The sequence below is a fragment of the Urocampus carinirostris genome, chromosome 6 (assembly GCF_059441175.1).
Source record: "Urocampus carinirostris isolate Australia breed hairy pipefish chromosome 6, RoL_Ucar_1.0, whole genome shotgun sequence".
Taxonomy (NCBI): domain Eukaryota; kingdom Metazoa; phylum Chordata; class Actinopteri; order Syngnathiformes; family Syngnathidae; genus Urocampus; species Urocampus carinirostris.
In genome coordinates this window covers 42,389,509-42,416,592 of record NC_142354.1, presented here as the reverse complement: position 1 = coordinate 42,416,592, position 27,084 = coordinate 42,389,509, and the positions used below count along the sequence as shown (strand labels likewise).

Here is a 27,084-nt window from a genome sequence, read left to right as displayed (position 1 = left end):
TGTTATTATTTCTATTTTCTCATAAATATAAAAAGGATGACGTTGGTTAAAATTCCGACTAAAGAAAAATATGTTGAATTCATTGTAAACGTTAATAAAACACTATACCATCTCTTGTTAAAAGTATCTTGTTAAAATGGATGTAACAATGTATTGTGATGGTTGATATTCTAAAATGTATTTTATGTAAACTGAAAAGAAAGCTCTTTGATATGTTTTGGGGCAGTTTGACACCCCTGGTCTAGACGATTGTGAATTACATGTAGTACTGACATCCAACCAGAGGTGACGCTGTCGTATAACCTCTTTCCTCTAACATTACCCACCGGAAGCGAACGGAAGCCCGCCATTGACGATTACGCGTGTGTTTCGTTCTCCGTGAATTTACAACAAGGAACAAATTGAGTTTAATTTTTCCTGGCTACTACTAGACGTGCTTCGGAATCATGGCGTACCGAGGGCAAGGACAGAAAGTACAGAAGGTTATGGTTCAGCCCATCGTATCCTTTTCCATTGATCATAATTGAATGAACAATCACACATTTAGCATTAGCTTAAAGCTAACGCATCATTTGCGGCAGCTCATGATGGCTAATCTCTCTTTTTTATTAATCCACGTTTACCAGTAAGATTTCTTCCGAATTTACCTTTTGTTTTTTGGAAATTTGAGTTCGAATTGGATTACTAAGGAATTACTCCCGCGAAGATAGGGGATAGTAAAGGGACAGAGTTCTGTTTAACTTGTCGCTGTTAACATTCATTGTTAACCATTTCGTTATTAGCGAATAATACCTCGCTATATTTTATTTCGTGAAGAATTAATAGGTAATTATTGGTTTATCTTAGCCTACAATTTGCGTTTCAATGCTGAATATACATATTTATATTACATTACATATAATACATATGTCTGTTTCTTGCACAATGTTTACTGCTCGCCTTGCACAATGTTGACTATTTTTTTGCACTATTTTGACTATTTTTGCACCAAATGCATATTGCACAAACCCTTACGATACCAAACTGTAAGTGACATCCTACATGTCGACATTTCTTGTTTAAATATTGTGTAAATTATAACTATAACCTTATCCTCGTTGTTTTATAACCTTATCTCTGTTCCTTTATCTTCTTGGTTTTCTACCTCACTGTGAATATGTGAAACTGGAGTGTCATGCCCAATTTCGTTGTTAACCCATTTTGTAAAAATGACAATAAAGGTATATTCTTTTCTATTCTAATTGATCAGTCACATAAGCAATCATGCTATACATTGTATTTCGAGTTATTCACAAGTAAAAAGACAATCGCATTAAAAAAAAGCAAGAAACAAAAAGTTATTGGCCTGACATCCACTATTTGCTTCTACATTTGTCTATTCAGAGCAGCTCACGACAAACCTCTTCCAAATTTATGCCCTCCATTCTTAAAAATAATTTCTTTGACCAAATAAATCAGAACCTTATCTTCAGGTACCTCCAAAACGTAAGTATTTAAAAATGGTTCAATGCCTTGTGATTTATGATTAAAACTTTGCTTTCATTTTGCAGCGTTCACGAATTCAAGTGTGGCTGTATGAACAAGTCAACATCAGGATAGAAGGCTGTATCATTGTAAGTACTCTTAATAGAAGACCAATCCTGCAATACATGTATAAACCAATACCTAGTAATATATTCCATTTAAATTAACACATAAATATATCATTTAATACATACAACTCCTAGCAAAAAGTAGGGAATCATCTGTCTTGAACAGGTCTTTACTGATATTTTATTCTGCATAACAAACTCGGATAAAAAGAATGAAAAAAGAATACGTTTTCAAAAGTGCAATTCCTTGGTATTGAGAAACACTTACTAAAATGAATTTAAAAACTTTGGTGGACAGTAAATGCTACCTTCAGAGACCAAGCACGGGGGGAAAATGTGTAATCATCAAAAATGGATAAAGAAATAAGAATCAAAACATATCACTAGTATTTGGTTGCACCACCTTTGGCTTTTATGACAGCTTGCAGTCTCTGAGGCATGGGCTTGATGAGTGACACAGTATTCTTAATCAATCTGGTGTCAAATATTTGATTGCACAGTTGCCAGATCATCTTTATTGGTCGTAGCCTGGGTGTGGACTATTTTTACCACAGGGTTTCAATTGGGTTGAAAACTGGGCTATTTTCAGGCCATGCCATTGACCGGATGAATCTTTCTCCAAGGAATGCTTCCACAGTTTTTTTCTCTGTGGCATGGTGCATTGTCATCTTGGAAAATGAGTTCCCCATTCCCAGACATTTTTTTTTCAATTGAAGGAAAAAGAAAGCTGTCTGAATTGTCAATTAAAACGTGTGCATTTATTGCATATTTGACCACAGCCATCTCCTAAGTGCCTTTATCTCACATGCAGCCCCATATCATTAAGGACTGTGAAAATTTGGATGTTTTCTTGTTGTAGTCCATTTGTCCTTTGTAAATCGCGCCGGAAGGGCAGCAAACAAAAGTTCCAGGATCATCACCATGTCCAATGCCAATTTGTGACTCCTCACTGAAGACAACCTTTATCCAGTGATCCACAGTCCATGACTGCCTCTCATTAGCCCATTAGTCTTTTTCTTTTGTGTTTAAGCACCAACGGTGGTTTCCTTAATGACAATCCCATTACTTTCAGCTGATTTTGTACAGTCCCGTCACTTACATTGACTCCAACTTCCTCCCATGTCCTCTTCATTTGTCTTGTGCATTTTTTGTTTTCAAAACATGGCCTTTAGATGTTTGTCTTGAAACCTACGTTTCTTCCTTGGCCTACCAGTACGCTTGATTTTAACAACTTTCTCGTGCTGTTTGTGCTTGATCCAATTCTTCGATAGAGCTGACTGTGAACAGCCCACATCCATACGAGTAAAGTTACCTTCTTCAAAAAGTTTGACAATCCTGTCTTTGGTCTCAAGAGACTTTTCTTTTGTTGGTGCCATATGTCCTGCCAATCCACTCTAGGAGCCCTCCAAGGTGTGATAACTGCACTGTTGTTAAATGAACAGACAATCTAAGCCAGGTGCCCAGTCAGGGAAAGGAAATTGACTGGGCATGTCCATTTTTTTCTACTCAAAATGCACTGATTCCATATCTTATTCCCTAGAATTGAGTGATTGCATAATTATTACCCTGCACTTGCTCTGTTAGTGAAAGATTTACTGACAATTGCAATGTTTTTCTGTTTAGTGTTAGACCTTGTTATGACGTTATGATTGTTTCATGTTTGTGATTTGAGTTTTTTCTACAGAATGATATGTCCGAGGGAGGGCTTGCCCAAGACTGGTGATTCCATACTTTTTGCAAGGAGTTGTATATGACAGTGGCAATATATTAACTCATTCAATGCCAGACGTTTTTGTCAATTTGGGAGAGCTGGTGCCAGCAAATTTCTGCCATTTTTACTCAGATTTGAAGGCCTACAGAACAAAATGTTTTGTTTCTGTAAAGGCAAGGGACATATCAAAAAAAGTTTAAATCCTCTTCTTTCATTAGAAAAAAAATGTTTTTTTCTTTTCTTTGCCATTGTTTAGGAAACAACAGTTGAACATTGTTAATTTTTTAAAATACTCGTTTCCAAAGAAAAAACTTCTGAGAAATTTTTGTGAAATGATGCATTTTAAGAAGAACTTTGTGATACATCTGATATCAAACCGTACTTCCCATAAACACAAGCACTTTGCACTAAATAACATATTTTATTCGCAAGAACTCTGAACTGATGCATGAACTATGAATGATGCATGAACTTTGCAAGAACTTTCACATGATTTAGTCACTATGGTGAATGCGTTCCCCTCGGGCTACCGCGTTCCTGCAGCCGTGCAAAAATGGTAATCCTATGTCCAGACGGGACTTTGTCATCTTTTTTTGAGAAAAATTCTCTGTTGGTTAGTTAACTGCTTATTACTATTTTGAGATTATTACACCACTCTCACCACACTACTTCACTACGCCTACTTGCCTACATTCATTTGTCAGATAGGGGAAGCAACACTAGGAAGTTGGGCCTCCTGTCATTTAATGGTTATTTGGCATGCTGAAATAAATCCCAAAGGCTTGATTTTTACCGATGAGCAGCACTAAAATCTTTCTAATACTTTCTTAAAATAAAACAAAAAAAATGATGTTTTTACGCTTTAGCACATAGGGACAATGCTTCTGAAAATGTATTTTTAATAAGTTAATTTATTTCTGCATCTTACCATTTATTCTGTATTTTATAAAATTATTTTAATGAGGGGACAGGTCCAACTGGCTTAGCTTTCCCCCTACAGTATTAGTTGATCGACAAATGCACTGATGGACTGCAATACCTCTCTGGCTTCCAGGATGAGGGAAGCAAGACATTAGGAGCCAACATATGTAATATAATAATAAGTAATACAGAAGTGTTTTTTTTTATTTTTTCTTTTTTAAAACACGAGAGAAGCAACTTGCCATTAAATGTATCCTACCTTTATTGTGATAGTTTTTGTTGTTAATTATCAATTTGATATGTTTAGGGTTTTGATGAGTACATGAACTTGGTCCTTGAGGATTCTGAAGAGGTCCACATGAAGACAAAGAACAGGAAGCCACTAGGTAAGAGATGACTATGTTGGCCTTTCCTTCCTTTTGTTTTGTTTTAATGACATTCAATGTTTTTTTTTGTTTTTTTTTGTTTTGTTTTTGCATGGGCCAAAATGAGATTCTGATGATATGATTCACAAAATCATACAGATTTTTGGTTCTTTTTCGGTGAAACAAACGGCAGCTGTTAATCTAAATCTGTTTTTTTTCCTCATCCGTACATAAATTAAATATCAGTATTTCATGGTCTTGAACAATCCCCAGTTACTTCTGTTTTCTTTAAGAACATTCTTTTTTTTCCTGGGTAAAACTTTCCTACGGTTATTCATGCTAAAGAGACTGTCTGTTGTTCTTGTTATCTATATTTTCCAGTTTTTGTAAGGGTTAAAAACAAAGTTGTATGTAAGGTTTTTTTGTTTAAAATGAAATTAAATTACAAATTTGATTAGTCCTAGTGACAAAATGTTTTTTTCCTAAATCCAAATTTACAGTGGGTATGGAAAGTATTCAGACCCCTTGACATTTTACACTCCGTGATTATTTGCAGCCGTTTTCCAAATCTAATTTGTTTTTTATTCCTTATATTTTATCATCACAATGTACTCGGCACCCTTTCTTGACAGTAAAGTAAATTTAGACATTCCTGCAAATGTATTAAAACATAAGAGTTAATATGTGACATTAGTTTAACAGGAAAACTTAAATTTAAATCACATGTTCTCAATTTCTTCAGAACTTCCATGAAATTGTTCTAATCCATTATTTAAGTACAGTGAGTGCTGTCGCCGCAGAGCGTGTGACAAATGACTCTCCTATTCTCCTATTAGAGAACTAACCAGGCCTGACCTTGCTTAACTTCCCAAGATCAGCCGTTCTCAGGGTGATATGGCTGTAAACGGGTCAATAAGATTTTCTGGACTGGTGAGACCTAAGACTTAACATTTTGGTATAAATTGTAAGCTGTGTGTGTGTGTCGAAAAAACGAGTCACTGCTCATCACTTGCCCATTCCAATTCCTACACTGAGAAATGTTGGTGGGAGCATCGTGTAGTTGGGTCATTTTGGAGCTGCCTGTACAGGACATTTGGTTGCTATCCAAGTAAAGAGGAATGCGGCCAAACCCAGATATCCTCGGAAAAAAAACATCCTTAGGACTTCAGACTGAGTTGAAGGTTTACCTTTCTACAGAACAATGACACGAAGGACACTGCTAAATTAAAGGAGTGACTGTTCAGACTGACCAAACCCAATTGAGCTTCTCTAGAGACCTGAAAATGGCGTGCGCAATCCGACCTAACAGAACTAGAGAGAATTTACCAAGAATTGCAGGGGATTTGTAAATCCCTGTTGTGAAATTTTTATTTACCGTAAATTCCGGACTATAGAGCGCACCTGATTATAAGTCGCACCCACCACATTTCAAGAGGAAAACCGATTTTGTACATACACAAGCCGCACCTGTATATAAGCCGCATGCGCCCACATTTAAACATGTAACACAATCACAAAATTAACCCAAACCTGACTTCAAGTCCCGCGATTGAAACTAAATGTCCTTCATTAAAGTCCACAGTCCAAAAATCACAGCCGGCAAAATGAACGGAAAATGATACCCGCAGAGTCCGGGTCCCGTTGAAAGTAATCCAAGGAAAAAAAGTGTATATTTCCAAAGGTAATGGTGGGAAAAATATATCAGATGAACACATTTACTCACGCAACTCCTTTTTCTTTACCCAACTTTTTACCCCCTCTTCTTTCCTTGTCTGTCCCTCGCCTTTAGCGGTCCCCACTTAAACTCGGCACCCCGCGTTTGTTCCGCCCCTCATTTTTCGTTCACCCGTGCAAAACATATCATAATAAGTGTCTAGAATAAATACAAATAAATACATTACAAAAATATACAGTTGCAAATACATATTATACATGGGTTGCACATATTTACAAAGAAAGACGGTACACCGAGAGAGTTTTCAAAGCTTTAATTATAATAATATAGCTTTGACAGGACAGTTAATGGTAGCAACACTCGAGCGCTGCTAGCGGCCGTTAGAAAAATTACATACATTGGCCGCATCACTGAATAAGCCGCAGGGTTGAAAGTTAGGGGAAAAAGTAGCAGCTCATAGTCCGGAATTTACGGCAATTATTTCTTAAAATAATCATTATTGTATTACCTCAAAGGTTGTGTCTAGTCAATATTAAGTAAAGGGTTGAAATACTTTGAACCATATCCTATTTGCAGACATTTCATTCATAAAGTTGTATTAATATATATGCAAACATAACTACATTTGGTTTTGTGTGTTTTAAAATGGGGTGCTCAGTTTTATTTGTCAAATGGTTACGTAGTAAATAGAGTCAAGGGCTCTGAATTCTTACCATATAATGTGGAAACCGCCCTTAGCAAAAGCATGATCTATATTGCTCAATTCAGTGTTAAGCGACACCCCTGTGTCTTGAGCAACTGATGTCCCTCCCTGAAGTTGCAGTGTTGCTTCACTTTAGATACGTTGACCTATAACTCGAATGGGTATTTCAAATAATAATAAATGAACTCTTGCGGCGAATTTGTGTGCTGTAAACTAAATTATGATGGCAATATTTTTTGTATTGTGTCAATAGTTATGTCTAAATTGTAACTATGGCATATTATTATGAAATGCAAACCCTTTGCAGTGTTCTCGTTTGCCTGCGTCCTAGACGCATCATTTTTGCTGGGGACGCATCGTCTCAAATCAACGTGCGTCCCCGGGACGCAACTTTTTTGACACAAAATTGTCATTATAACCCGATTACTTTTTTTTAACAAAGATTTCCCGCATTCCAAACTTTTTGTCAGGCAGATCCGCCATTGTTGTTTTGGTCTCGCGGCTCGAGTTTTCGTCTTCACGCCGATCTCGGCAAACGAGATCTCGTTGCTTCGGGATTACGTCATTGTTGTTGTGGTGGTTGTTGTCGAGGGAAGGTGACGGCTAAGTATGCCTCTGCAAAAAAAAGTTAGTATTAGGTGAAAATCAACACAAAATTGGTAAATTTCTTCAGTGTCAGTAATAAGTCGAAACAATGCAGAAAGTGATCACAACGGCAATAATTCCGGCACGAAAAAACGGCAAGGAAAACACGTGTGTTGAAGCGAAAGATTCGACGAAATAAAATAAACAAAAGAATACTGAATGAATATATAGATTCATATTATATATTTGTCGCCGGTTTCCAATTTCGATAACACTAAATTTTGGGGACCCATAGATCTCTGTTGGGACCCATAGATTTTTGAGCATGTGAGTCCCTGGCACCCATTACTTTTCAGAGGTAAAATGAACACTGCCTTTGTAGAAGTACTGATACCACTAATCAAATTGTCCAGCCCCAAAATGAACCATTTGAAAAGCATATTCCTAACCTATTATTTTGCCTTTATTTTATTTTTCCTAATCAGAAAACGGCTTCAACAGGACAGCCAATACGGGCATTTGCCAATGTGAAATAAAAGGCTGCAGTTAGCATACCAGACATTGGTAACACAAGTACTTATGCATCCATTGCTAGCATATTACAGCGCCTGTGTCAATTTAAGCCAGGAAATAACCTGTAATGTGCTGTCTCTCTAAATCGTATGAATCTGGGGCAAGTCAATGTCACAATACTCACAAACTGTCCTTAAAAGTTCCTCTTTTTTGTGGCAACCCACTTCATTGAACATCTCCAATTCAAATGCTTTTATATTTTATTTGCACTTGCAGATTTGTTTTCGGGTTTTTGTGCACTCCATTTTTTTATAGTTCAGTAACACCTCAGTTTTCAGATCTGCAGTCATATTTCTTTCTCTTTCAGGAAGGATCATGTTGAAAGGAGATAACATCACTTTGCTGCAAAGTGTTACACCGTGACATCAGCAAACCCCAGCTTTCATTACTAATGACAAATACTTTTTCATTTGTTTTAAACAGACATTGTGACATTTTCCTTTGAATTGTCAATGTATCTACACTCACTTTGGAAATAAATGTGTTTTTTTGGTCATAATATGTGTGCCTCCATGTTCGCAGAATAATTTGGGTTAATGTGTTGTATTGCCATCTTGTGGCAGACTATTGTAATGTAAAAAATGTAGGTCAATCATAGTATGGACTATTCTCGTGAACAGATACTACTCCAAACGTTTAAGTGTATTTATTCTACGTTTTAATCGTTGCTATAGAAAGTAATAAAGCTGGCTTCTCCATAATACAAATAAAAACAATTCTCACCAAACTTTGCCAAAAAAAATGACCACAGCAGTGTCGGGTAGTGCGGCGTGTCCCTGTGAATTTGCCTGGGAAGCCCCTAGTGCGGAGTGGATCTGCCAACGCCCGACGTAAAGACACAAGCGGCTGAAACGGTAAGAAAAACGCGAATAATGTCTAAAAAACCGTTTTTTTCTTGTTGAAACAAAGTAGGTCATCTTGAAATACATTTGATTTGCATGGAATTTGAGTTTTACGTTCACAGTTTTTGCTTCGGTTATGATTAGCACTCTTGACTTTGATAGCTAGCTAATTTGTCTAGTTGCCAGCGATATAACTAATAAACGTCCGGTTAAGTGTTTATAAATGACTGTAATGAAAATATGCAATATAAAACAATTGAGTTAAAGTATAGAAACTATGAATAATTTAATAACGAAGGGCTTTTTTATACCTACAATGGACTGGAAAGCGGCCATTGGGCTATAGCCCGTGAAGCCGCTTATCGCCTGGCGTTTGGATAAACGTTTACAAGCTTCATCAGTAAAGATCGCTGAAACTAAAAGTAGTTACAAAAGGGATCAAATAAATGTGCGAAATTCTCCTCAGATGATGGCAAATAGCTTTGTGTTGGGGACGAGTTTAAAGGCCAGCAATAACCGTAAAAGCCAAGCTTGTGTAGCTTGCTGCTAAGCTAACGGTCAATGTTTTTGATGATTTTCTTTGATGTGCCTATCAAACGTTTCGGTTTAAATGTCGGTTCAAATTGATGACCCAAGTACGGTTAATTATATTCAGCGACTGTATTGGTTTAGGTATACCGATCAAACGGTGCCTTATTGACTTTGACAGGCCTTTAACAGTGTTTGTGTTGTACTGGGTCAGGACAGCATGATTTCTGTTGGAGGAGGATGAGCCAAACCACAAAAATTGCGAAATTGCTCCTTGCCTCATGAATCTAACTGATCTGAAAAACGCCAAGTATTTCAATTTAAGATAATTGCAATAATTGTGGTATTGGAAGAGGGAGTCTGGAAATCATTCGGACTCTACTAATATTGATAGCCTGATGGGGGTTGTGTCAACAAAAGCCGGTGTTATGCCGAGAAATGCATCCCTGCCGAGATTTGCATCCCCTAGCTACTATAAGCACCTTTACCTCGTTTTCTTTCACTTTTATATCACTTTTCGGGAATGTAATGGCGAACATATAACCATAACCACTTCGTCTTGCATTTGTTGGGAATGTAATACAACTTAAACCATTCTGTCTTTGTATTTGTTGTGAATGTAATCGAACGATAATAAACACCGTATATAAATCACTTTTAGAACTGTTATGCACTCTACCATAAAGCTTATTATGCTGAAATAAGCTTTATGGTAGACAGGGTTGGATAGGGTTACTTTAACTTGATTACTTTCAATTACTTTTGGATTACTCCAATACCAAACATGATAATAAAAGACAAAATAAACTAAATATGAATACAATTATGACTCAAAACACGTGGTAAGCTCTCTTTCCTGGCTTTGATCTCTATGATCTCCGGCAAAACTAACATAAAATGCGACAGAAACAAAATGAAAACAAATCCAAACAGCTTGCCAACATCATTTTTGCCGTTCTATGTGTTCCGTTACTCCCCAAGCCTGCACAAAATTTAGTCATTTTATTCATATTTAGTTTCTTTTGTCTTTTATTAGCATATTTGGTATTGGAGTAATCCAAAAGTAATTGGAAGTAATCAAGTTAAAGTAACCCTACCCGACCCTGATGGTGCATAACCGTTTCAATACGAGCGATTTGAGTAGAAAAAGGCAAAATAAACACGTTACCTGCTCAAAAGTGATTTATATATGGTGTGTATTACCGTTCGATTACATTCACAACAAACACAAAGATGGAATGGTTTAAGTTGTATTATATTCCCAACAAATGTAAGACGAAGTGTTTTGGTTATATGTTCGCCATTACATTCCCGAAAAGTGATATAAAAGTGAGATAAAATGAGGTATAAGTGGTTAAAGTAGCTAGGGGTTTCAAATCTCGGCATAACACCGACCGGGCCAATAAAGCAATAGGGGAAAACCCTGTTACTTCCTCAGAGACCATTAATTTGAAACGTCAAGGGAGACGTTTATCAGTCTCCAGTCTATATAAATGTTCTTATAGATTACTATCAGGAGATCAGTGCCCTCATTTTGACATTTCATTGATTGGAAGCATTCTTGTTTGTCCCCTCTATGCTATAATATTCCATAAAATATGTGTTCGCCTTTTCTAGGTATTGAATGAGTTGAGAAGAATGCAGACCATCAAGTGTGTTGTTGTTGGGGACGGTGCTGTGGGTAAAACCTGCCTGCTCATCTCGTATACCACAAACAAATTTCCATCTGAATATGTACCAACAGTAAGTATTTGGAAACAATTAGGGTTTACAGCTAAGTAACTTGTGTCAGTTTCACACAAATCACTTAAATAAAATCATGTTTTTCCAGCCTTTGGCTCTCCTCAGTTTGAGTTAAAGGTCCTTGCAGCTACTTTAGCAAATTTGAAATAAAGAGATAAAGATTCCTTTTTTGTTTTTGTTCTACAGGTGTTTGATAACTATGCCGTGACTGTAATGATTGGAGGCGAGCCTTATACACTGGGCTTGTTTGATACTGCAGGTAGGTGTTTAGTCCTTTTAAACCACATTTATGATTTCTTGTAATTTGAAGCACCTTGAATGACTCAAATGAGATCAGGTTAAATATGAACTTTGATTAATAAAACTGCTGTTCACTGGAACGCAAAGGTCTCAACTACAAGTAATACAATAATTGCTTATTCGTAATGACGAAGAGTATTACAAAATGAGATTTTGTTGCCTGAAATGACAAAATTGTCTGGTTCTTTTTTGAAGCTTTTAGTATTAGTTTTATAGCCATAAGTTCTTACTTTTGATAGGTGTATCGTATCAGTGTTTTTAAGTGCCCTTGTGACGTCCTATTCATGTCAAGTCAAGTCATTTTTATTTGTATAGCCCTAAATCACGAAGAGTCTCAAAGGGCTTCACAGATTATTACACTATATTACACAGACTAAACATTTGTATGTGCTTTTTCCAGGTCAGGAAGACTACGACAGGTTACGACCTCTGAGTTATCCTCAGACCGATGTCTTCCTTGTGTGTTTCTCTGTTGTGTCTCCTTCATCTTTCGAAAACGTAAAAGAAAAGGTAAGTACCCCTGCTGTGTTTTGACTAAATTCATCACTTTTCTTTATGGGGCATGACAGAAAAGAGATGGGCTACCTCAAATCCACTATTACAAACATCCCAAATTGTCAATCCTTTTTAGGTTACCTGGTTTAAGTTTTAACATCAAAACGCGGGGGATATAACTGCAGATATGTGTACAAATTTTTTCAGTACAGATAATTGAAAAATATTTTTTTAAGGAATAACACCTTTATCACACTATTATTTCAAATAATTTATATTTTGGATCAATTACTGTTGTGACGTAATGTAAATAGAATAGTGATTTTAAAAAAGTTACCTGGCTCAAAAGTAGCTAAATTATACACCTGAAAGCCAATTCACTGTTTGTGCCACTTCTATTAATCTAAACAACACATGTTCTCTCAAAGTGAATTTATGTAACCGTAAAATAAGTCTTTTTACTTCTTTGTGGAAATGTTTTATCTCACACCAAATATTTTGTGTGCAGTGGGTTCCAGAGATCACCCACCATTGTCCAAAGACCCCTTTCCTGCTAGTTGGCACTCAGATTGATTTACGAGATGACCCCTCAACTATAGAGAAACTGGCAAAGAACAAGCAAAAACCTATCACTCCAGAGACGGCGGAGAAGCTGGCAAGAGACCTCAAGGCTGTGAAATATGTGGAGTGCTCTGCCCTCACACAGGTAACACATTTTTGTATCCACAAACCTTAATTTTATTATCATCACCTCTTGGAAAATGAAGGAAAAACATGCATGTCACCTTTTGCACAAACATTTCCTTGCATTTGATTTTGATCCCCAAATGCTGTTTATTGCAATTTCAAATGTATTTTTTATTGAATCAGAAACGAGCACTTGACATTTTGTAAAAAAAAAAAAAAATCCTCTAAATCACCAGAAATTGTTGTTATACTGAAATCCAACAGAAGTAGGTTATTTTAACATCGTAAAGATTATACAGTAAATCAGGATTCAAAGACAGTGGTTTGTCTTAAAGAAATGTAGATATCAACACACTGTATAGTGGACTTGTTTGCTTTTATGGCAGACACTTTTTCATGGTGCATAAACATTGTGTACTTTGAAAGAGTGAAATGATTAGGGTTGACAGTCCCTTTGCCATCATTAGAAAAATATGCTTAATATCGTCAATAAGCCGATAATTGCACCATCATATTCTACCCTCCAGTATATGGAAGCTTTTTTTTTTTAAATACAAAATGTTCACATGAGCTACAAAGGATGACAGTAGGGGGATGTTGAGGCTACGTTTGTGTCTCCATACATCATATGTCGTGGCATGACAAACATACAAAATTGAAGAAGACTTAATATTAAAAAAATGTATTCGCTTTAAACAGTTACACTTCAAAAATGGAAATGTTGTCTGAAGAAGATTTTGGGAACTATATTTCCTTTAGGGCAATGCCACTTTTGAACCTTATTTAAACTGTTGGTATTTTATATATTTGATTTAGACTAAAATACAACGCACCTCATTAGAAGAATAATATGGATGATCTCAGGCCCTAACTCGTGCTTGCAGTGCTTCCTTCCCTCCTTCCTACCAATGTCCTTCCTCCCTGCATAGCTTGCTAATGCAATTTCCTTTTTCCTGTACACATTTTGTGTCCTCACTTTTGAATGTCTAAGTGGTTGAGTATTATTTTCTTTTTTCACTTGTAGCTAAACACTCTCTTCTCACCTTAAGTTCCTTCTTGTTTGTGGTCTTTTTAGCTCAACTCGCACAATCTCACCTTATATTCTTTGTCGTTTGTGGTCTCGATTTCCTCTTCTTATGTTTCCATGCTAACCGACATAACTTTGTCTTTCCTGTCTTGTGATGTAGCGAGGGCTGAAGAATGTATTTGATGAAGCTATCCTAGCTGCCCTAGAACCTCCTGAGATGCAGAGACAGAGAAAATGCTGTGTATTTTAATTGTTAATTTATTTGAATTTCTACTTGAATTTACAATGTGCAATTACTATAACCTATGTTCCCTGCTAATTGCAATACTTCTTGCGTAGACTCATTAAAATAATCCAATCACAACTATGTTTTTATATCCAGTTTAAAGCCTGCATTGACTAATGATGTAACAACGACCAATACTCACGATATAAATATGGCACCATATAAAAAAACTTGCGTAATACGTTCTACAAAAATGATCTGATAATTATTTCAACTTACAGATTTACCAGTTATTTATCACACTAATCCTCTTGCCTTTGACTCAATAAATAATACTTTTTTATTGAAGAATTCAACGAGTTTATGCAAGCAGACGTCTTGAATTGGAGAAATTTAAGAAAGAACGGACGTATTTTTTTGCGTGTGATTGGATTGGGTCTTTAATTTTGGTGGTACAAAATGTCCAACCAAAGTGAAAATATAAATAACACAGTTGCAAAATTGTATTGGTACTGCAAGATGTTGTGGACATTTTAATATACACAGATTAATATTCTTGTTTTGTTGCTTGTATTGACCCTGCTTGCGTACTTAACAATTTAAGGTTTAGTTTTTTATTACAGGATTTGACTTAAGTCTGGTGCTTTACTGTGTGTGGTAGGTTGATACAATAACAATAGAAATTGGACTTGTGAAAACCATATTAGAAGTGTTATGTCAGAGCTCTTAGTAGGGCTGCACGATTTTAGAAAAAAACGTATTTGCAATTTTATTTTTAAAATCAGTATTGCAATTTCGATAAGATTTTCGATTTTCCACAAAAGTGCATTTTCTGTGCCTGTTTTATTTTTGGGGAAAACTTAAACATAGTGTGACATGCAAAATTATCTTGAGTTGATGTCCTTTTGGACTAACAGTGCTAAGTATAGATCTACAAATATAAACAGCACTGCAGTTGAATACATAGTCTTTATTGTCATTATACAAAAGTAAAACGAAATCGGAGGGCTACTCCTTTCAGTGTAAGTAAGCTATTTCGGGAGCGGCTGGCAAGGTACATGCTGGAGTTGGGTCCCCGCGATTTCTGGTCTTTGTGATGATTAAAATACAAGGGTCACAAATATAGCGAGTAGTAGCTCCAAATCGTCCATTCCATGGGTAATGGATCTGCCGCTGGTGACTAGCCACGTTCTGTAGTGGTGGCTTAAGAGTGGTTAGCCTAGCTGTTAGCTTTCCCTTCCGACGCAGCCTCAGTCAATTCCCGGACATGATAAAAATCCATGCAGCACACCTGCTGGTGATCAGCTTTTCTGTGCACCTTTATGACCTTCCTCAGAGTCCGAATTAAATAATGAATTTATTTTCAGTGTAACGATCTACTAAAGTTACGAGCTGCGGCGTTTGTTTTGGTGGGCACTTGTGCGCCTTATTGCTCAACTGAGCGCCTCCATCAGCCTATCAAAGTCGTGCACACACGTCTTGCAAACTTTTTCTGGTCTTTATTAGCTCGTGCCAGTAAAACCTGCCTCTGATTGACCGGCGCTGTTAAACCACGAAACGTGAACATTTCTGTTTGGCCAAACACGCCATCACTCAAATAACAGACTGAAACTATGAATCCTCGAAAAAAAAAAAAAAACGCGGTGTTGATATCGCACTACATCACATCGCGTTATCAATTCGATTTCGGTTAATTGTGCAGCCTTAGCTCTTAGTATTCTTAACCTTCTTTATGGGACCACAGTCCTAAATGTAAATGTACATTTTAGCTAAGCCTTCGTCCCAGGCAAGTGATAAAAGGTTAGCTCATCAAAAATGACAAGTGTGTCTATGTTCTTTAAAATAGAAAAGTAGAGAATAATTTTATACATTGTATTGTATTTTAACCGATCTATTATGATGACTGTTTTGTTGAGCATATGCTCTTAAGCACAATTGAACCAGTATCTTATACCAGTGGTCCTTAACCTTTTTTCAGTCACAGACGTGTTTAATTTCTGAATTTACATTCCCGGCCTCAGGTCGTCGTTAAACATTTTCATACTTATTCTAAAAAATATAACAATGACATTAATTATTAAAAAAATATTAATGACAGTAAATGTGTGCAATTTTTGGGGGTCCTCTTAACATTGCACAAACATCAAATGAATTCAACTCCGAGCCAAATCACGGCAACAGACATTGGTCGTAACATTTTAATGCAAAATGCTACGTCTAGCTGCGTACGTACCAAGTAAAAAATACAAACTTTGCTAATAAACAGGCCCTCGTGAAAATTGTTATGTGTTCTCCGTGCACTCCTTGACGTGTCCTGGACGTAGGAAATCCATGCATCCTCCAACTGCAATGATTGATCTTTCCTCTATTGCCAACAGCTTTGTCTTGGTCACGAGTTTGGTCTATCTTTTCTATAATCACATTGTGGGCTTCTGTTGACCATTGTTCACCCTGATTGGCTATTGCTGATGCTGAAGCCCATACGTTTGGTTCGATTTATCCCTCCCATCTCCCAGAGGGGGGATCCTCATTTCCGTCATGATAGGCAACTGTGCCGCTTGTGCGAATCCACTCTGACTTAAATTCAAACGCACCGCCTCATATGGTTCAAGGGAACTGGTGGCCTGGTGGTAATTTGTCAGGGAAATAGTCGCCCAACTGTTACAAAGGAAACTATATTTTATTTTCAAGTGAAAACTTGTTTGGGTAATACAAAGTAAGCACAGCAAAAAAAAAAAAGTAAAGTCGTGTTCAGTGTTGAGTTAGTTACCCAAAGTTTAACATCAATTAATAGTATTTTAACCCACATTCTTTGAATGTAGTTTGGGTTGTCTTAAGCAACCTCAAGAGAACCACAGAAATTGAGCCTCAGGGCACTGAACAGGAACTTGTCTAAGTATACCATTTGAGGATCCTTACTTTTGCTCATAATGTTTTGCAATATTTAAGAATATGCTGCAAAACATCCTGTTGCGTTATAGAACAGGGGGACTGAAATGGTGGTCGCAAGACATTTTCATGTTGAAGTAAGATTCATTGATCCACTGTACTTAGTGGCCTCAACTCTGCAAAAACACCTGATACAACAGCATCTCTTTTTTATTAAGTGATAGTGAAATTATTGCTTGCAAAAATTGTCCGAAGCTCGGATGTCAGTCTCCCGACACCTAAAATTCGGATTTATTGTGTTTTTTTGAAGAAAAAAATAATTATTGCCAGTAATCTACTGCAAAAGTAAACTCGTGACAACCCTAATTGTATAGTTGAGGGGTACACATGGGGATCACACATTAGCCCACGGACTGGTTCTGAAAATATATCGTGGGTCATTATGATTTTCTAGAATTCTTAATTTCTAACTGGCATGTTTAGCAGTTGACTAAGCCGGTTTTAAATTGTCTTAACAACAGGGTAATAACATAGGAACAACATAGAAATGACATGTTATTTTAGAAATGCATATCAAACTAGCTCTCAGCTTGATAAAGGTTGGCTACTCCTAGTATAGGGATAATATGGAAAGTGTGAATTATGTGTGGATTTTTTTTTTTTAAACACCAAACAATGGCATTGTACTATAACAGATACTTCGAAAGATATACTTTCATTAAATGATAAACTGCATGCACTCAGTATTTTTTCAAAATCCTTCATAATTTCCATTTGTTTTGCACACTTACTGTAAATTCCGGACTATAGAGCGCACCTGATTATAAGCCGCACCCACTACATTTCGGGAGGAAAACTGATTTAGTACATACACAAGCCGCACCTGTATATTAGTCGCATGCGCCCGCATTGAAAAAATGCAATACAATCACGACATAAACCCTTACCCGATACAGTCTAAAAAACACAGCCGGCTTAATGAACTGAAAATGATACCGGTACTTAAGATTTAATGCAGACCTGCAGAGTCCAGGTGCCCGTTGAAAGTAATCCAAAGAAAAAAGTGTATATTTCCAAAGGTAAGGGTGGGAAAACTATATATCCACTATTGTCGGCCGCATCCACAAACACGTCTCACCTTTACTCCACTTCCCGTCAGCCCGCGTTTGCCCCGCCCCTTCTTTCTCATTTGCTCGTACAAAACATATCAGAATAAGTTTCTAAAATAAATACATTACAAAAATAAACAGTTGCAAATACATATTATACATGGTTACACATTTTTACAAAGAAAGACGGTACACCGAGAGAGTTTTCAAAGCTTTAATAATAATATTATAACTTTCATCCCAAACCGTGCCTGTGAAGGGTAGCAAAACGCTACAAGAAACACACTCACAACACAGTGAACAGCTCTGTTAAAAAAAACATACCGTACTTGTAGTAAGCACGGTAAACCGACCTCATCTTCCTCCTTATAACTGACGTCATCAAAGGTGTCTTCCTTCGATGTGGTAAAGAGACTATGTCATAAGCACGTGGTCCCACGCTCCCTTATTAAAAAACACGCTAGCATCATGCTCGCAAAGTAAGTCCTATATCGGACTGCTCGACTGCGTTTAGCTAGAAAGTTGCGTCATGTGCGTTTTTTTTTTTTTGCAATTTGCATGATGAGGATATGTCTACGCTAATTTAATTTGTGCACAAGCTAAGAAGTTGCAGTTTAAATCTTACCTTTTGTACTCGAGCGCCGCTGGCGGCCGTTAGAAGAATGACATCAATTGGCCGCATCACTGAATAAGCCGCAGGGTTGAACGTTTGGGAAAAAAGTAGCGGCTTATAGTCCGGAATTTACGGTACTAATGCTCGAGAAAAGTGATGTCCGTAGTGAATGTACATAAACTTCTGAAATGAAATGTATCATACTATTCTGCAAATGTTTGCATTGCTTGCCGCTGTGACCGGTTGTTATAAATTACACACATATTATAAAACTGATGTGAAAAAGGAAAAGTTTTCTTTCTCTGCTCACTTTTTTTCCTGCTAATTAAAGGGGAGTAAACTGATTCGTCGTATTTGTGTCGCAAAAAATGTTACTCAAGCTGTTATTTCCTCCACTTTCTTGTTTCAGACTGTAATTTCAGTCAGTGCGGTTTTATTAAAACTTAGTCAAATAAAATAAACCACCGCTTAAAATGGATCTAATATCCTTGTTTTTTTACACCCTTTATTTTTTCCTCTTTTTAATTGGTCTGTTTTGCGGCGAAGAGAAAATAAGCTTACCTCCTCCTTAATTTCCTTCAGTTTGCATGCGTGCACTTCCCCCCTTTATTGAGTACCCATGTGTTTGTTTGTGTTCACAGAAAGGCCTAAAGAATGTGTTTGATGAGGCGATATTAGCTGCGTTGGAGCCCCCCGAGCCCAAGAAGAAGCGCAAATGCGTGCTGCTATGAAAAGCGTGTCCTTTTCAACCATCTCTCACAATACTGTTGCATACATACTGCCCCCCCCCTCCTCCACCCAAACACATTTCGATTACTCTGCTAAGGCTGATAGACCTCAGCGACTTCCGAAAGGCACGACTAGAACGATTACGGCCGATCGACTTTTAACTGTCCCTGCAATAAGAAGCTTCACCCTCAAGTCTGATTTCCGGAAGGGGGCGGGGGGCATAGCAGCCTGAGCAGCAGGTTCCGCAGCCTTTGCACAGACTGCCTCTTATGGGGATTCAGAAAACAAGCTTATGTACATGTAGGATTGAAGTTGTTGAGCTTTTAAGTAGATTTCTCAAAATACGACCAGTATTGTGGCCGGATCATCCTTTTCAAAGCCCGACTTGTCTTCAGCCATTGTGGAGTCCTTCCCCTTCCCCCCATTTTATTTGCCAGCACTAGAGGAAATGTATCCATCAGCATTCCCTCTGTTTGTTTTTTGCCAATACCCCCCAAGCACATCCTATTTTAATGATATTTATTGATACATTCGTATAACCACTAAAAAAACAGCCTTTGTAGGAAAATAATTGAAAATGAGGCAATACTGTTAGTTCCATTTTGAAGTTCCATTCTATTATCTCATTTTGGCTCTGTCGTGACTTACGTCCAAGGGGATAACCGGTTGAAATATGAACTTGTGTTAAAATATGCTTTTCATGCATTTTTTTTGGGGGACCAAGGGAGCGTGACAAGATCTTCAGCCGATGTAACTTATATTCTAAACGGATAAAAGATGCTACTAACCAACATGAAGTTACTTTTTGTCCAAAGAATCTCCATTCAGCCACAACCTAATGATAATAAATCTAGAAAATGAATGTTTAGGCATTGCTGAACCTTGGTCTCGTGTGCAGCAGACTCAATTGGCTTTGCCAGGTCAAAGTTTTATTTCGGCTTCCAGTTTTAAACCTTTGCATTGTTTTCATTTAGTTGTTTTTTTTGGCTCACATTTCCTTTTGTCTGTCTCCTCATTTAATTTCACGTGTAAAGAATATAAACATTTAAATTTATGCTCAGCATTCCTGATGAAGAAAATCACTGCTTGGTTTAGCAGGTTAACACCTTCAATGGCAGATAGACTGTTCGGTCGATGAAGAATGGATTTTTTTCTTTTTAACTGGTTGACATACAGCCCATGTCAGTGTCATTATTATAACCTGTTGTTGCTTTTGGTGGAAAACCAAATGCTTTTGTCACGTTCTTTGTTATTTGTATGATGCATTCTTAAAATATTAAACTTCTACCTTAATTGCCTTTACCATTTTCACACTCTGTGTTTCATTGGCTATCCTTTGATGCAAATTAAAAAAAAATGTATCCCTCTTGTTGGGACAAAAGCGGTACTGTCGCTCGGGCCTGGTGCTAAGCTAAGGGAGCTACATCGGCGAAACGGCAGAGAACGACATGATGATTGAATTGTGCCTAATTCATACCTGTCAACCTGTACGTTTTTGCCGTACAAAGTACGTTTACTATGGATTTTAAGACGTGTACGACGTATAAGAAAATCAGTACGGAAAAACGCAAATGTGTCGACTATGGGTACCATCCGGTATAAACGGCAAATCAATCGAGTCAAACGAGTTCGCCGCGTTAGCCTTTATCTCGGTATCGTTTTTTTCATTGGAAACGAAGCGAGCGTTTGATGCTACTGTGCGCATGCGTCTGCCGCTGTAGTGCCTAATTTCGACTCCCCTGCAAAATCCTCCCACACTCGCGTGAACGCGCATTCTGCTGCACTTCCGACAATAGCAATCGTATTCTATATAATAAGCTTATTAAAACAATAAAGCTATTGTTGGAAGCGCAGCAGAATGCGCGTTCATGCGAAGGGGGAGGATCTTGCAGGGGAGTCGAAATTAGGCACTACACCGGAAGTCTCCTCAACAGCTGCAGAAGTGATTTGCCATTTCATCGCAGCGCACAACATACCTCCAACAAGGCTTATGAAAAACATGTTTCCCAGTCATAAGGCTGCAAAGGTTTGTATTTTCCGTCCCTGTCAAATAGTCTGTTTGCAATTTAAAATACAAGTTGATAATGTTGTTTGGTTTTCAAAATAGAAATGCCAACTCATTTTTTTCTCCAAAAATATCTTTATTTACAAATTTAAATTGTTACGCTGATAACAATTGTTCCTGATTTTTTAATTTTTATTATTAAGAATATGTACGGAATGATATAACGAAACACATTACAATATACTCCATAAACAAGTTTGAAAAAAAATATGGTGTAAGATGTTTTTCTGTATTTTGTAAGGGAAAATACGACAGTTTGTAAGGCATACCTGTCAACCTGTACGTTTTTTTACGTTTGTTATGCATTTTAAGACATGTACGACGTACGAGAAAATCTATACGAAAAAACGCACATTTGTCAATGATGGGTACCATCCAATATACACAAACTATCACGAAACGGCAAATCAATCAAGTCAAGCGTGTTCGCCGCGGAAGCCTCTATCTCGGTATCGTTTTTTTCCCCGTTGCAAACGAAGCGAGCGGTTTGATGTAGTGAAAGGAAGTCCGTCTCTTTTTAGAGAACCGGCTTTTTCGGCTCAACTCATTCAAGAGAGCCGGCTCTCCAACGGCTCACTTGATTTGCATTATGTTACGAATTATTATGTCGTATAAAGAAGGTAAGAAAAAAAGGAAGCATATAAGGAGAAAATGAAAAAAGACAGGTTTGTGGTGATCCCTTTAATCAATGAATGAATTCATAATTTGAATAAGAAAATGTATAATTCTACTTAATTATATTTGCATGTATTTTTTCCTCCTACAGTGAACATCCAAGCGACTTCATTTTTTAACCTTTTTTTATACTAAACCTCATTCATGTCGAGCAACTCAGTGTCTCACAACAAAATGTTCATTAGCAATATATATAATACAAGGAAACACATGTACAAGATAACATGTTAAACTACGTAAATAAACACGTTTGAAAGAAATATTGTGTAAGACTATTTTGTATTTTGTAAGGGAAAATACGACAGTTTATAAGGGCATGGAGCCCTGGAGCGCGACAGGTATACTAATTCCACCAATATTTCTTCATCGCTCTTGCCTGTCAACCGACGCCCGAGACTCAACACTTCCCAATGGCGACATCTTGTGGCGATTTCTATAAAGACTTCAGCTAAATTTAATTACAGCCCTCGCTCTGAAAATGCTGGTCTACTAGAGATCCCAAGAGCCAAGAAAAGAACCGCAGGTTCGAGAGCGTTCTCCATTCTGGCCCCAGTGCTGTGGAATGCTCTTTCCCCTGAAATTCGATCTGCAACCTAAATGGAACTGTTTAAATCCAGGCTTAAAAACATTTCTATTCTATAGCAAATGAATAAGCTATATTTTTGTTGACAATATCTGTGTACTATTTGTAATCGCAACATCCATTGCAGCCTGGTCATCCTGAAAGGGGGATTACCACATGTGTGGTCCCTTCTCAAGGTTTCTTCATTTTCCTCATGTTGAGGTTTTTGAGTTTTCCCTTGCCCTCATGTTGGTTCCAGATCAGGGGATGGTGTAATAATAGTCTGAAAAAATACTCTTGTGTAATAACCTGTGAAGCCCTTTGAGACTCTTTGTGATTAAGGGCTACACAAATAAACATGACTTGACTTGTATAAATAAGTAACAAATAAACTTGACTTGGGTGTCCAAACCTCTGAAAGGGGGCCAGATTTGGTAAACTGACAATGTATGAGGCCTGACTTTTCAGCGTAGCTTTCTTTGAACAGTCTTTGATAAATCCACTTTCCGTGACGGGTTTGAACTGTTTGGGGATCAGCGTCGCAATCTCGTAGCTCGCCTTTGTAGCATTTTCATTTGACTCATGGGTCTCATGAAAAAGCACTGCTGTACCGTTAAAACAGCTTCTTGCTGCTAACCTTTTCTCAGCAATTGATTTCAGTTAGCTTTTCCGAGTCGGCATGTTTCATCCGTCAGTGCCTCTTGATTTTCTATTCTAAATAAATAAAATAAAATGATGACTCACAACACGTGGTAAGCTTTCTCTCCTGGCTTTGATCTCTTTGATCTCCGGCAAAACGGACATAAAATGCGACAGAAACAAAATGAAAATAAATCCAAAAAGCTTTTTGCCGTTCCATGTATTCCGTTACTCCCCAAGCCTGCACAAAATTTAGTCATTTTACTCATATTTAGTTTCTTTTGTCTTTTATGAGTATATTTGGTACTGGAGTAATCCAAAAGTAATTGAAAGTAATCCAGTTAAAGTAACCCTACCCAACCCTGTTCAAAATCGGTGTACTTTTCATGTGGTTTCCTATAAGAAATTCTCCAACGATACTATGATTACCCAGAAAGCAATTACACAATTTTCCACTAGATGGCAGAATATACTCGTTTGTTTTATTGTGGAAGCAAGTTTATGGATCACGGCTGACTTTGTCTTCTGCTTCATTTGCTTGTTCCTGAAACTCCTTCATGATCTCAAAAACAAAAATCTGCGACGATCCAGCTGGAGATATGTTTTATACACCTCCACTAAAGCCTTATCCTTCCAAAGTCTTAGTTTATGACCGCAATCTAATCCTGGATTTGTTGGCGCTTGCCTCGACTGGAGCTCAGTTGTCACACAAAACTGTTAAAGGGACAGTGTTTATTATATAGCTACTCATTTGAATTATTATTTGCTTAATCTTAGTTATAATGAGGCGGCGCGGTGGTTAGCGCGTGTGCGGCACAGTTCTGAGGTCATGGGTTCAAATCCAGCTACTAAACTTCCTGTGTGGAGTTTGCATGTTCTCCCCATGCTTGTGTGGGTTTCCTCCGGGCACTCCGGTTTCCTCCCACATTCCAAAAACATGCTTGTCAGGTTAATTGGCCGGTCCAAATTGTCCCTAGGTGTGAATGAGCGAGCAAATTGTCTGTTGTTAGCAAAATGTCCAATTGCCATGTGATTGGCTGGAAACCAGTTCAGGGTGTCCCCTGCCCACTGCCTGAAGATAGCTGGGATGGGCTCCAGCACCCCCGCGACCCTACTGAGGATAAGCGGTGCAGATAATGGATGGATGGATAGTTATAATGAATTCTCAAAATATCTACCTCGGCTGTAGTCAAAAATGCTCATTCGACTTTAGAATACTTTAAATAAAATCCGTCTGAAAAGAGACATATTCTACTCTGTAGAACATAGGTCCAATGTTCCCTCTAGGCTGCGTGCGTGCGCAATCGCGCACTGCCCGCACATTCTCAGCGCACAAAAAAATCTATCTAGCGCAATGTTCCCTCTAAGCTGCGTGTGTGCGCAATTGCGCCCTACCCAGAGCTTTTCCGCGCACAAGAAAATCTAGTCAGCTCACAAAAATCAGGGCTCGAAATTGCTAATTAAGAAGCGAATTAAGTCAAAGTTACAGTGCATGAAGGTAAAAAGACAAGGGTTGTTCTCAATGCAGTATTTGGAAGTCAAGATCGAAGTGGATTAGAACGAAGTTGAGTAAAGTCAGTAGAGTTTTTCGAGAACCGGCCTCTTCGGCTCGGCTCACTAAAAGGAAAAGGCTCTGTCGGGTCCTAGACGGCTCTTCGGGTTGTTTTTGCTTCTTTCATCCCCATATGACCAAATATTATGTAAAATTATGCACAAAATGACGTAAAGGAAGGGGGAATAGAACAAAAAAGGAAAAAAATACCGAATGAAAAAGTAGTGAAAAGCTGAGAAAAAAAGAAACAAAAGGAAGAGAAAAAAGAAGGAAAAATTAAAAAAAAAGCCAGAAAAAAAGAAAAGAAAGAAACATAGGGAAAAAAAGTAAATAGAGAACAAAAAGAAAAAAGTAACATCTAGGAAAAAATAAACAATTAGATTTTTTAAAAATAATAAAAAAAAAATAGAAAATAAAGAAAACGTTTGTGTTTCATTTAAATAATTTCCAATGATACCAAGTCAATCTTGTTGCCAACATTGTACTTCCACTCAAAAATGTGATTAAATACAGTTGTGTATCATGCAACCAACTAAATAAGCCCCCAAAATGTTAGTACTATGCGACAAAAGATATCAGGTAAAAAAAAGAATTGTCAAACAAATGACGTTTGTAGGCCGTACAACCTTTGCAATAATACATGAGTCAATTCATTCAAAAATGAAAAATAATTTTTGCATTGCCGGAAATTTAGCAAACCGTAACGTGATGTCAAGTTTTGGACATGTTTGAAAATGACTTAGTTGCCGCACTTGGGATTGCCGTTGCTCACTGTTGTTTCAAGCGTTGCTCACCGACTTTGTGTGAACGCTCAGACCCGTAAGGAAAATGACAGGGAACATTGGTTACATGCTCATCATTAGCTAATAGTGGATTAGCTCTTTAAACCAAACCACTCGAGCTCCAACACAGATATTTTCATTGAAAAATGAACAATGCTTATATTTCAATAATTAATATGAAGAGGAGGGGCAGCACGGCAGCGCAGTGGTTAGCGCTTGTGCGGCACAGTTCATGTCATGGGAACCTGTCGTGGGTTCAAATCCAGCTCCAGACTTCCTGTGCGGAGTTTGTATGTTCTCCCCGTGCTTGCGTGGGTTTCCTCCTGGGCACTCCGGTTTCCTCCCATGTTCCAAAGACAATGCATTTCAGGTGGATTGGCCGGTCCAAATTGTCCCTAGGTGTGAATGAGCGAGTGAGTTGTCTGTCCCTGTGTGCCCTGCGATTGGCTGGGCAACCAGTTCAGGGTGTTCCTGCCCACTAGCCCGGAGATGGCTGGGATGGGCTCCAGCCCCCCCGCGACCCTAATGAGGGATAAGCGGTACGGCTAATAAGATGAGATGAATATGAAGAGGAATGTCAATCAGTATGGAACAGGGGTGTCAGAGTCAAACGGACAGAGGACCAAATAAAAAAAAATGGCTCCAGGCTGAGGGGCGGACTGATCAGATGTAGAATTTTTAAGAAATAACTCATACAGTCAAGTGAGCCCAATTGCAATCGCTCTGTGTTTTACCGTTTTATTGCATTTCTCCTATAAATGAGATACAAAGTCGTATGCTAGTTAGCTCTTATTCATATTTTCGGCACGGTTTGTTTTTTTTAACATGTGGGTATTTTAAAAACAGTATTAGACGGTCAGCTTATATGTAATGTAGGCTTATACATTAATGTAGGTCTCTTCGTCTCAATAAACTGGTGAGGAAAGCGAGCTCTGTCGTGGGCACAGAGCTGGACAGCCTGACAACAGTAGCTGAGAGACGGGCACTGGAAAAGCTGCGGTCAATCATGGAGAATTCATCACATCCACTACAGCTTCAGCGACAGACTGCCGTCACAGTCTTGTACCACGGACAGACTGAAGAGATCTTCTCTTCCTCATTGCCATGAGGCTCTTTAACTCCACCCGGCGGAGTAAAGGCCAACATTAAACCACACCCCCCACATTGCATATTACCCTATTTTTATTGCAGTGTGTATTTTATGTAGCACTATCTAGATACTCTATGTAACACACATCTATCTATCTATCTATCTATCTATCTATCTATCTATCTATCTATCTATCTATCTATCTATCTATCTATCTATCTATCTATCATCTATCTATCTATCTATCTATCTATCATCTATCTATCTATCTATCTATCTATCTATCTAGACATCTAGACATTTAGACATTTAGACATTTAGACATCTAGACATCTAGACATCTACCTATCTATCTAGATATCTATCTATCAATTCTCTCTCTCTCTCTCTCTCTCTCTCTCTCTCT

General features: G+C 37.8%; 2 protein-coding genes across 2 annotated transcripts; both read left to right on the top strand.

The window, feature by feature from the left end:
• The first annotated feature begins 311 nt into the window (after window positions 1-311).
• Window positions 312-8,624, top strand: snrpe (small nuclear ribonucleoprotein polypeptide E). Its single transcript, XM_088339042.1, has 5 exons — window positions 312-500; window positions 1,459-1,485; window positions 1,551-1,613; window positions 4,532-4,610; window positions 8,433-8,624. Exons 1-5 carry the CDS (start codon window positions 447-449, stop codon window positions 8,486-8,488), a joined length of 279 nt encoding a protein of 92 aa, XP_088195168.1. The 5' UTR covers window positions 312-446; the 3' UTR covers window positions 8,489-8,624.
• A 117-nt stretch (window positions 8,625-8,741) lies between these two features.
• LOC148364840 (cell division control protein 42 homolog) lies at window positions 8,742-20,615 on the top strand. The gene is made up of 6 exons (XM_088339041.1): window positions 8,742-8,979; window positions 11,113-11,238; window positions 11,425-11,497; window positions 11,939-12,048; window positions 12,542-12,739; window positions 19,226-20,615. The coding sequence occupies exons 2-6, from the start codon at window positions 11,134-11,136 to the stop codon at window positions 19,313-19,315; spliced, it is 576 nt and encodes a 191-aa protein (XP_088195167.1). The 5' UTR covers window positions 8,742-8,979; window positions 11,113-11,133; the 3' UTR covers window positions 19,316-20,615.
• The last annotated feature ends 6,469 nt before the right edge of the window (window positions 20,616-27,084 follow it).

Coding starts and splice junctions, on each gene's coding strand:
- LOC148364840 (XM_088339041.1), top strand. CDS start 11,134: ATGCAGACCATCAAGTGTGTTGTTGTTGGGGACGGTGCTGTGGGTAAA. Junction 11,239..11,424: donor CATCTGAATATGTACCAACA/GTAAGTATTTGG, acceptor TTTGTTCTACAG/GTGTTTGATAACTATGCCGT. Junction 11,498..11,938: donor GGGCTTGTTTGATACTGCAG/GTAGGTGTTTAG, acceptor TGCTTTTTCCAG/GTCAGGAAGACTACGACAGG.
- snrpe (XM_088339042.1), top strand. CDS start 447: ATGGCGTACCGAGGGCAAGGACAGAAAGTACAGAAGGTTATGGTTCAG. Junction 501..1,458: donor AGGTTATGGTTCAGCCCATC/GTATCCTTTTCC, acceptor CAAATAAATCAG/AACCTTATCTTCAGGTACCT. Junction 4,611..8,432: donor AAAGAACAGGAAGCCACTAG/GTAAGAGATGAC, acceptor TTTCTCTTTCAG/GAAGGATCATGTTGAAAGGA.